At 37.4% G+C, this 12,236-nt stretch overlaps 1 protein-coding gene across 1 annotated transcript; it reads left to right on the plus strand.

Annotated features, from left to right (window-relative positions):
• The first annotated feature begins 1,410 nt into the window (after positions 1–1,410).
• On the plus strand, positions 1,411–12,201 carry LOC106154975 (endochitinase). Its single transcript, XM_087003123.1, has 14 exons — positions 1,411–1,735; positions 4,491–4,581; positions 4,851–5,021; positions 6,285–6,541; positions 6,891–7,000; positions 7,358–7,484; positions 7,905–8,084; positions 8,295–8,420; positions 9,141–9,507; positions 9,748–9,975; positions 10,388–10,597; positions 10,978–11,187; positions 11,385–11,606; positions 11,969–12,201. The coding sequence occupies exons 1-14, from the start codon at positions 1,610–1,612 to the stop codon at positions 12,130–12,132; spliced, it is 2,589 nt and encodes an 862-aa protein (XP_086859249.1). The 5' UTR covers positions 1,411–1,609; the 3' UTR covers positions 12,133–12,201.
• Positions 12,202–12,236: the final 35 nt, after the last annotated feature.

Below are 12,236 nucleotides of genomic sequence, written 5' to 3' on the forward strand. Positions count from 1 at the left end.
TTTTTGATTGTTAATATGGTAGAACATTTGTTTTCATATTTCATTATCATTTTTAGGATTGAACAAATACAAATTTAGTAAAAAAAAATAACCCAGTAAAATGCCTTATTCAAGTCAATGCAAATTATGTGTAAAGTGCATTAAGAACATTCACACATTTTATTTCTGAAGTATTGGAACAATAGAGATTAGTGATTTTCAGTTCTTAAAATTTTAAAGGCGTTTGTGTTGAATGAAGATTTTGGTAAGCTTGAAACCACCCAATTTTTGTTCATTTGGTTTTTTAAAAAATGGTATGGAGTGGATCTATCCCCTACCTGAATTGGCATTCAAAGTAATTGGAATATAGACGTATTCAGGCGATAAAGTTGTCGGATTTTGGTGGTACGCTGTACATTGTCAACTAAACCTTCGTTATTTCCAGATCCTGTAACACATTTTCTAGATCAAGCTTTGATCGTCATTTGGTCTGTAACAACCTCAGTGCCATCTCAGCATTCCGAGCTTGCGTCTGCATGGTACAGATTTCGATGTTTGTCTGTTTTTACAACCGATACAATTAAGTATTCTGCTAGTAATAAAGGAAAAATTACCATTCACTGAGCCCATTAACACAGGTGTTCGTCATCCACCACTTTTATTCCAAGGACAAAAAGCTACATATACATGTACCCCTGTTGTTGGACAATGCTCAGCGGTCACTTTTTGAAATATTTTTGAATTATCACACGGGCAATGTTTGTTTACGCAGTTATTTACTTATCACATGGTTGTTTCAGACGCATTACAGTTAATTAAAATGTATGTGAAGATGATTAAACACTATATCTTATTGGGCTTATGGTGAATAATGCGATGAATGATTTAGATGCCATTTCCCTTTCTACAATCAGTTCTTGGCACATGTTGTCCATTTAACTAACATTAGAGTTCACAGGCTAAAAAGCAAACCATGGTATTGTAGCTGTTGCTATGCTGCCAATTGAACTAATGTTACTGCAAGCAACAAAAAAACATTCAGTCATCAAACTTCATTTTTTTCATTTCCTTAAGAATTTACCTTCCTTGTTCTTGTAGAGGTCTTTCATAAGTTTTTATTGTCATACGAGGATCCTGGAACTTCCATTGCGCAATTTTTAGTATTAAATTACCGAAGATGGAAGAAATAATTGATACACCACAGCAAACGTCATGTTTATTCTGAATAAAAGAATTATACTCCTTTAACTATTTCCCAAAAAAGAAAAAAAGCAGGATTAAAATATCTGAAACACTTTTAACCTGTCCAAATACATACATGTAAATGTGTATAATGTAGTTGTGCACAGGTGTTAGGGAGAGAGAAGGGTTCTGTTCAACTCTAGGCTGTTATACATTCAGTGTATGATTTTGCAAATTTTGTTTGAAAAAAGGTACATGTAATTCTGAAGATATTTTTCTTTGTTTTTGTTCAATCCCCTTTTAACGTGGAAAAAATACCGTGGAATAGGGACATGCTCCAACTGCTGTGGGGGAATTCTCAGGCTGACGTCAGGCGTAAACAATATTTTCCTTCTCCTCAAAATGTCAATTTAAAAGCTGGCGTTATTGTTGTTAATTTGTAATTTAGATGAGTTGCGGGGTTATTTCCCTTTCAACCCGGCCCTATTTAAGAGCCCCACTCACGAACGCCCCAAAACAAGCAAAAAGGAACAAGAAGAAAGCAAGAAAGAGAAGATTGTCCATGTATTACAAGGTTAGTCAAGAAGAGTAAGATAAACATGCACAGATTATACAAGCATGTCTAAAATCGTGTTAGGAATTTTTGAATTATTTTACTAGATTATTTTGCCAGATGATTTTATGAAAATTGACCTGAAAAATATTGGTTATTTATTTTTTCAGTTCGGATCATGACTGCTTTGACAAAAAAAAAAAAAAAAAAGGAAAAAAACGATTTAAGAAGTTTGTTTGAATGTTATTTTATTTTATTTCTTTCATTCGTTTAGTTACATATACCTATTTATTCATTGATTTATATTCGTCCATATACAAGCTATTCCCTTATACTCGAGGCAAGACACTGCTGATGGGTGCAATAATGAATTCCCCATCTATCTCTCTTTCCCATTACACATTTCTGCAGCCTGGATGCTTAAGACCACAGAATGGGTCGCTTCCTTTGGTTTCGAGTTTTAATAGTTTTATAGCGTTTGTCTTTTCTTCCGAGACAGATGTGCTGATTCATCGCCCAGTCCCACTATATGGCGGGGGGGGGGGGGTATTTTACTAGCGGTTATTCTTTAGGCCAGTGCTGTGGCGAGTTCCTAGTCTTCTGTAAGGTGTTTCTTTCGCAAAGTAACGGGTTCATATGTAGGCGACCACCCTTTGCATGCGAGGCATGTGACTTGTTGAAAAAGTCTGAAATAAACCATGGGCATTTCCCGAGGATTACCTGACTGACGTCAGTGAACTCTCCAGACCAATGCGCCCGCAGCTGACCTTTCCATTTTGATTTGCGGTCCGTACCTTTTTAACATGGTGAAAAGTGAAAAGTGTTAGGCATACTGTAAATTTATCTTTGAAATATTAAGCTGTTCTATACATGCATAACAGTTAATTTTTTTTAATAAAAAGAACAACATGATGGAATTTCCAGGGCGGATCCAGAGATATTTTCTGACAGTCTTCCAAACTATTACCTCCGCTAAGGAGGTAATGATTTCACCTCTGTCTTTCTGTCTGTTTATTTGTCATCAACATAACTCAAAAAGTTATGGACCTATTTTGATGAAATTTTCAGGGTAGGTCAGAAATAGGTTAACTTAGAAGTGATTAGTTTTTGGTGGTGATCCGGATCAATAATCAATCAATAATCAATAATAATCAAAAATCGCTGCCTTGGCGGAGGTCTGCGCTCTCGGAGTGCTTTTCTAGTTTTTGTTGATCTATCCTCCTTTTTGGACCTTGTTCCGACAGAAAAAAAAATAGATACCCGTCAGTGAACTTGAAAATCTGACCGTCTTCTGGAAGACACAGAAGACGGCTTCAATTCGCCTCTGATTTCAAGTCAAAGTTCGTAATGACCTTATGTCATTATTATTTCTTATCATCTTATTAGTAGTTAACTAATTAGTATTAGACCAGCACTACAGGGCTCTTGATTAAATAAAAAACGTCAAAAGTGACTAAACGTCGATTATTTCTATATATTTGAAGGCAACACAAAATTTGCCTTTATAATCATCATATCATGTCGACTTGAGAGTATCAAGACAGAGTGCCCGTTACAATTGTATATGCCATCGTAAATATCTATAGGCCTATTCGATGGACGAATCACTTACAATGCTCTGTGTCTTCCTTAATTTCTTCTAACCTTTCTTTGCCTCTATCAAACAATAACTTCTTTGCCTTTTAGATTTTCCTAATAGATTGGTAGTAAATTATCTAGATATTTTCACTCCAATTAAAGCTTTTTTTTAAATAATTGACAAGAAGGTACTTCTTCAATGTCCTTTAAAGACGCTTAAAGCAGTAAACCATGTAATGAAATTTAAATATTATGGCCAAATGAATCTAAGCAAATGAATAAGAATTCAGTCTTAAGACAGTTCAGCCTTTAGAACATCATTATTCTCACATCAAGGTTACAATCATGGTTGAACCAGAGTTGTAATGGCTTTCGTTGTCCTTCGTCTCTATGCTACGAAGACACAACCTCTTTGATGGATTAGTTCAATCACACTAAACATACATTAAGTTTGAACTAAGGACATGTCCAAGAGTTAGGACGAGATAAAATTTGCACACAAATTTTACTTTCATTTCATTTAGAGAGGTTGATTGCACGTGGCCTTTGAAAACTATTATGTCTTCAAGTGCCGACATGGTGACCTACCGCACTTTATTAGAGGTCATGTGAGTGATGACGTAGTTGGTGTGCAAAAATTCTAGCCAAACAGAACACAGAACTGTACACGGCTAGTGATAAGCCATAGAAATATTTGGGAAATAATTTCTAGTGAATAACCATTTGACTGCGCGGTTTTAGAAGGGGAAAGGAACCTGCTCATGGAAAATGTATTCTCGCCTAAACGCGTTTTATAGTCAGACTTGCAGTTTTTTTCCTTTTTTTTTAACCAATTTGTCTCAGCATTACATGTTTTAGTCCTGCAATTAACAACGTTGGGGAAATCCCTAATTGTATTTCCATTTGTCTTGCGAATCTGGGCATCTACGTGAGAAAGGCCAAAGTGAATTGCGCTCTCAGACGTGATTTGTTTTTAATGCTTTCTTTGCTCAGTATCTCTAATACCATTGTGCATCACACCTTATTATTTCACCATTATCAAACTTTAATGACTGTGGAACCGTCTTTTGCATTCTGTGAGTAATGTGGTTTGAGTGGTGAGAGATACTTTACGTTGTACAATCGTCATACTCTACAAAAACCATTCCTTGGATTTGTCTGCAATTCCTTTGATTTAGATAGTTCATTTCTATTTCAGATGAAAGTTTATCTTCTGGCATGCTTATCGCTAGCATGTGTATGTGACACAGCTTGGGTGCCGGACTCTCCCTTTGTACGCGCAGCTGGTGGTACGTTTTAGTTAGTACATTTGCCATTCGGTTTTTAGTCGTTCTTCCTAACTTGGGTTCAGATCTATGTAAAAAAAATAAGTCAAAATAATCAGGAGATGATTGCAGATTATATTAAATGAAAGAATCGTTTATGTTGAGAATGAGTTTTGATATCATCCAAACCGAAAAAAAAGTATAAATATGTTATCTTTGAGGGTCGTAAGTTACTTTATTCTATACACGTTTAGTATTTGCATAATACCATGAAAATAATGTCACAATTGCAGCGAAAAATGTGTTGTGCTATTTCACAAACTGGAGTGTCTACCGTCCTGGAATAGATTGGTTTTCGCCGGACAATATCGACCCTTTGCTGTGCACTCACATCATCTATGCGTTTGCCAACATAGACTATATGGCTTTAACCATTAAGCCGTCTGATGCATTTGCTGACTTGGGTAAGTTAAACAGTGACGAGTAAACACTCAGTTGCTAGGTTTCTGATGACCAGTAGCATATCAAGAAATTAGGTATTCTTGACAAAAAAAAACAAAAAAAAAAAAAAAAACAAAAAAAAAAAAAACAAGTGCGTTAAAAAATTCCAAATACTAAAAAGCCACTGGTGATTTATCTTTCATTTTCTGACTGAAAGGTAATGGGTGTGTATATAGAAAAAGAAGCGTTTATTCCTCTTTTGCCGCATTTAACTTTTTGTTGACAAGACTAAAAGATAACAAAACTGGAAAAAATGACTAGACAGAACATATAAAGTATAAGAAAGTATAAGAAAGTATACACACTTTAAACAAAAAAATGCCATTTGTAAAATGTACATTCCAATAGATAACACATTTGATCCAATTTGAAATATTTACGGTGATGAACTGCATAAATTATGCACAAAATACATGTATAACACCTTGCATTAAACTTGCTGTTTTCAATCTACCCAAAGCACGTGTGCAACTTTGGTTTTTCATTTTTCTTTAAAAAAAATGCCACAGGCATCTTCCCTTCACATGTTACCAGCGATTAAGAACTGAATCAAATCTCGTGTCATGTCTCTCACATTATCAACAATCACGGACTGGTGTTGGGTTGGCAAAATTGGTAACAAATTAGTAAAACACAACATCACAACTCAAACAAAAATATGGTTTTGCAGTTTCGGTGTGATACCGTGTGTGTACAAAAAATATAAGCAAACAATCACCGAAAGCGCAATAACGTTTGAAAAAATAATAATGTTGATATTTGAGTTTGACATACATTTCTTCAAAGCAAAGTCTCCTGGTAAATTCAAAGTGAAACGAAATTGCAGTCTTGGAATTATTGGACGAACGAAAAATGTGTCAGAGGGTGATGGCATAGACAGACACAGATTATCAAAATACAAACCGACCTCTGGTGCTTGAACCACTCTCATAAGTAACATATACTTTCATTAGTAACATTAAGACAAATTACTTACACATTACATCAAAGTTAAGTACACTATAATGAAGAATATTGGTGAAGACGTTTGACATAAATGTTCACTAATTATACTAAAATTTATTGCAGGAAAACATAAAGAGACTGTGTTAACCCGTACTATGGACACTTTTGTCAGTAAGATACCGCAAACAAAAATCCTTATGGTGGTGATACAATTATTTTGGACATCTTTGTCTGAAATTTTAATTTCCGCATTTTATCGAACAGTCTTTTTCTACTTCCAGACACCAACGGGGGGAAGGGCTTTTTTTCTAAGATAACTACCATGGCAAGGAATCATGGACACTTGAAGGCCCTTTTGGCCATAGGAGGTTGGAATGCCGGATCTCACCCCTTTCTTCAGATTACAGAGTCTCAGCAGAAGATTGACATATTTGCTGAAAACGCAGCCAGTTTTTTAATACTCCACGGTTTTGATGGTTTAGACTTGGATTGGGAATATCCTGCGAATGCAAAGGACAAATTTAATCGTTTGTGCAGGGTGAGTGCTGTACGTTGCGAAGAAAAACGTATTCATCAACTGGTGACAGAAAAGTACTTGATATACATACTTACTTACTTACTTTTCAGTGGTTACTGAATCCGTTCCGACATACAAAGTTAGTCGATAAAGTTTTTCTAAGTGTGGTTTTTGTAATAATCTTTATGGAGGTCCACATGGTCCGATGACAAGCACAGAATTCACAATGAAAGTGTATTTATTGTGGAATTTTTAATTTCATATGAAGAGTTTCTTTAAAGAAATATTCTGTTGTGTCAATTTTAAATACAATTATAACAAAATTTTCGTCGATAACATTTGTCAACTGGATATCTTTTTTTTCTCTTAGACACTGCGTCAAAAATTCGACCAATATCACCCCCGACTGTTGTTGACTGCGGCTGTTAGTGCTGGCAAGGGTAATATTATGGGTGCTTACGACGTACCTGAAATATCGAAGTAAGGATAATCTCAACCTTTCTCTCTCTCGCTCTCTCTTTCTCTCTCTCTCTCTCTCTCTCTCTCTCTCAATAACCTAATGCAGATACTTCCAAATTTATGATGATGCGACACTGTGCAGACGTCCTAAAGTTTTGTAATATTTACAATGGGTATATTGATAACAACAAGTACAAGTTTACTGGATGCAGGGATGGAAGTATGCTTGGTTTTGTCTCGTTTTGCTCATTATACGATTTTTTTTTTTGGGGGGGGGGGAGGGGGTGTGCATGTGGGTCACTGTGGGCATCATACATTAAATAATTTTGGTCCACAGATCTGTGAGGTTAAGTACTGTATCAATCTCCATTTTTGCAGGCACCTTGACTTGATAAGCATAATGACGTATGATTTTCACGGGAGCTGGGAGTCCACCGCCGGCCATAATAGTCCGCTGTACGCTAGAGCATCTGAACCTTGGTGGAAGCAAACCGAGTTGAATGTGGTACATGTTTGTTTACTGGTCTGCCCCTCGGAACGGCCTTCTCAACCATTCCATCTCTCTCTCTCTCTCTCTCTCTCTCTCTCTCGTCTGTATGTTCAAAATGAATTGCTGAATGTAGCATTTCATGACATTAAATTGACGTAGTATGCTCGACTCACAATACAAAGTCTCGAGGTCGTACGTTGAGCGAAGTTAAAAGACTAGCGGTCCATCTATAAAGAGTACTATCTTGTTGAAGGGAAAATTGTTCAGCATGGTTCTATAAAAGTACTTTTTTATATCAACGAAGTTTGGTCGTGCGTGCATTGACCCATTTGCCTCATTTATTATTAATATTTATTATTTCTATGTTGCATTAGAAGATGAAAAATGAGCATGCCAAGTTTTAAATTAAGAAGGCGTGGTCAATTTTTAACGTAGGATGCTGCCGTTCAGTATTGGATCCAACTAGGAGCCCCAAGACACAAACTAGTCATGGGAATGCCGACTTATGGAAGATCCTTCACTCTGAAAGATAGCGTGGAGAACCGCATGGGGGCGCCAGTATCCGGGGCTGGCATCGGCTATAATTGGGAACAAGGAATTCAGCCATACCACGAGGTATTTGCCCTAAGCACCCCTTTAGCAATAGCGCCCTTGATCCTAGGAATCTCTTACGACAACGGATAATGTATGCTACAAGTAGTAACATTTACCAAAACTGCCTATTATATGCGTAAACTGCAACCTTATTTGACAGTCACATTTCAGTTTCAAGGTCCAGGACAAACTATGTTGTAACGGCTTTCAACCTTATATTTTCATCTTCAGATTTGTAGGAAGATTTACCCTTATGGTAGTTATGATGCATTTTGGCACACTGAACACAAGGTTCCATATGCATTTTCCTCTCTTGACTGGATTGGGTATGATGACGCTCAGAGTATCGCACTGAAGGTAATCATTTCGTATGACTATCAACAACATTCACATTCTAAGTTCTATTTTGTGGATACTCATATGTATGTTCAGCAGCTAATTTTTTCCTTTTTACACAGCTTGATGTTCTGAATGTTATTTTACAGTTATTCAATTCAATATACAATATGAACTATATGTATTATGCACCTGGTCATATTTCTTCTTTTGAAAACTACTTCGTTTGTACTGATGTAATGGTCTCACGATATTTTCAGTGACACTGAAGTTTTCTTTCATACTGCACTTTATCTAATCCATTTAATGACGTGTATACTTAAAAAGAAAGGTAGACAAATAATTTGGGTGGAAATAGTGCGAACTGAGTGACTGTATTGCAGGGCCTAAATATCTAAATTTTAAAAATGAAAAAAAAAGTGCATTGGTTGCCATTAAAACACGCTAAAACTAATAAGTGAATAAAACAAGAAGTGGTGAGATGGAGCACTGGACTTTTTCGCGAAAATTATAATTGACTGTCCTTTAGGAATAAATAATGAGTTACCCTGGTAAAACCTCTTCTCATAAAGAGTTTACATGCAACGAGTAGAATTGACTTTGGCCAAATACGGGAAACGCGATTGAAACCTGTTTCGAAGGAGTAAGGCCAAATATAATGGCCCAAGTTTTGAAAAAGTCTTTTGACAAATAGCGAGTGATATTTCCACATTTTCTGACTGACTGTCTGTATCTTTTCAGACCAAATACGTATTGGACAATGGTTTAGCCGGCGCTATGATATGGGCCCTGGACATGGATGATTTTACTGGTCAAAAATGCCCTACATTCACTAAATACCCTCTTCTACGGACCATCAACGCTGTATTGGCGAACCCTTTCCACGCTGATCAACTTCAGATCCCTCATCCCTTTGTTTCTGGAGGTTATGAGGATGGTAGCGGTGGGTCCAGTGGTGGTGGCAGCGGTGGGTCCAGCGGTGGTGACAGCGGTGGGTCTAGCGGTGGTGACAGCGGTGGGTCTAGCGGTGGTGACAGCGGTGGTAGCAGCGGCGGAACCAGTAATGGAGAATGGTGTTCTACTACATATTTGGAGTCTTGTCCTGCAGGTCGGAGTTAGAATCAGTTTATTCTGTATAAGTTTTTTCTCGGCGTTGTTTACAAATATGAATCGTCTTTTTCTAAGACCGCCAAAATCCGGCATCATCATGCTGAGGCACCGAAGGTTAAACAACTCAGTCAACTATACAATTGTATATTTTCGTTTCATTGATGGCGATGTTTGACTTATTTCAAATAGATCTGTTATGATGCCAAATGAAGAGTTTATGCTCACTTAACTTTGGTAGGAACATGTTGGCAAGCAGGGGATACCGCTCACCCAACCGATTGCAAAAAATATTGCTCCTGTCAGTCTAACACGAATGGTGGATATATTTCGTATGCGCGTTGCTGCCCACCAGACCAGTACTTTGATCCTACCAGAAAATGGTGCGACTTCAGTTCGGCTGCATGCAATACGGGCGGTGGCAGCCAGTCAGGACCAGACGTGTCCCTGGCCGGGTCTTGTCCAACAGGTAATGTTTAATTGAAAGTAGTATAGTTATTGTGTTAGTCGAGAAAGGGGGTCGCCCCCTTCCCCACCAACCGCCCGTACACGCTTGAAATATTGGACTGACATTTTTCATGTTGAATGCTACGGTCTATCCCCATGTTACAAAATCTTTTGAGGCAAAACATTTGTGCCAGGACTAGAGACACGAAGAAGAAGCCTGACTACCTTGAGTCAAATGAATAAGACTTGTGACTTTTTATGAATTTTTTCGTAAACTCATTGCTATATATTATGGAAACTATGTGCATAAAGTATTTTGAAAATGTAGTTGATTTTCCGTTGCTAAAAGTAATATCTACTTGATTTAACGACTTTTCATTTGCTGTCACTATATACCTCAATGGCTGACCTTTAATTCCCTCATTCCACCACAGATTGCCCATACGGCGATGGTAAGCACGCACACCCTAGTGACTGTTCAAAATACTGCCTGTGTGAACTGTCCACCAATAATAAGATAACAGAAGTGACATGTCCTGGGGGAAATTATTTCAATCCCAGTTCAGGACTGTGCGAGTCGGCCAATGCTGGCTGCGCTGGAAGCGGTGGAGTAGACACATCTCAAGCCGGAAGCTGCCCGACAGGTATTGCGCACCTATGGTTCACTTGGTTCTTTTTAAATCGGCTTTTTCATTAAGTTTAGTCCAGATTTAGTCTTTAAAATGGCAACCTCAAAATGAAAAAAAAAAAAAATGTGTAACACGCTTCAAATCGGAATTGCACAAACTCGTCCTCATTCGTTAATTTAAGACGAACAGTTTCATAACCGAGTCTCCTTTTCTTTGGTCGACCTAAAAATGAAACTAAATTTGATGCTCATAGACACTGAACGAAAATACTTGATAATGATATGACAACGAAAAGCATTATTTTATCACTATATTCACATCTCGGTGACGTTTTCACCTTTGTTTTTAAAACAAATTAAAAGAGTAAAACAAATTAAAATTGTTTATCCAAATAGATTGTCCAAATGGAGATGGGAAATATGTCCACCCTAACGACTGCAGCAGGTACTGTCTTTGTGACATTTTAATTAATAAGAAGATCACAGAAATGTCGTGCCATGCAGGGACCTTTTTCAATCCAGCGACAACTTTGTGTGAAGTTTCAAGTTCGGTCTGCGGTGGACAATTGGCAATAGATACGACTTATGCTGGGGGGTGCAAAAAAGGTATACACAAACTATGTTGCTTGTAGAGTTAATTGATACGGTTCGTTCTCTTTCACTTAACTTAGTCAATTAAAGATAAGAAAATGAAACAGCATCTTTCCCTTGGTTTTAATAGGTCTACTAAAACATAATCAGTCAACATGTATTATACATCAGGACGCACAGCTTTAGATAAACGATTATCATTTTTGTCATAGATGATTGCGTCGTGAATGGTGAATATGCACATCCGACCACGTGCTCTTCGTACTGTTCCTGTCACATTGATGGCACCGGTAACGGCGCTTTGTACGAGATGCAGTGTCCCTATGGACTGTATTATTACCCGCCAGAAAAACAGTGCACCTACACCAACGACCACTGTACTGATGGTCAGGGAGGAGGCGGAAGTGCGGGGACGACAAACTATTGTTCAACAGGTGAGTGCTTCCGAAGTTAACCAAACGAGATAGCAAAATCATTTTATAGATTCATAGCAGCCATGAGCCGTTCGTACTTAGTGAATGTAAAAATGTTTGATGAATGAAGATGAGCATGCGTACAGAACATAAAGGCGTTAATAAAATGAAATGAAAGTAATACGCCCTTTGATGCTAGGAAGATTTTCCTTTTTTTTTTTTTTTTTTTTTGGCATCAAAGTGGCTGATCCAAAATATCAAGAATTGGGTGGCGGTAGATTCCAGTAAACGTAATTTTACAAACATTTTATTAGTACTAAGTATCATTAGGTCTATATGATTATTCATTTTGGTATTTCCTAATATTAATTATTTTCTTACAGTTCTATGTACAAAATGGTGGCCATATGAACCTCACGAGGACTGCACTAAATATTGCGTATGTTCGGCTTTGGGTGGCTACGACGCTTACGAACAGGCTTGCGCAGCTGGGACATATTATAACGAACTCTTAGGGTACTGCGATACTAGCAATGAGGTATGTTAAAGACAGTTGATTTCGCCGCCCATCTTAGAGCAGGAGAAGTTACTGGACTGCGTCCTTTTAAAACACACTACATTTACGAAGGTAAAAATGGTTTACAGCACAAA

The sequence above is a fragment of the Lingula anatina genome, chromosome 2, assembly GCF_051362555.1.
Source record: "Lingula anatina isolate TDL-2025a chromosome 2, LinAna3.0, whole genome shotgun sequence".
NCBI lineage: Eukaryota > Metazoa > Brachiopoda > Lingulata > Lingulida > Lingulidae > Lingula > Lingula anatina.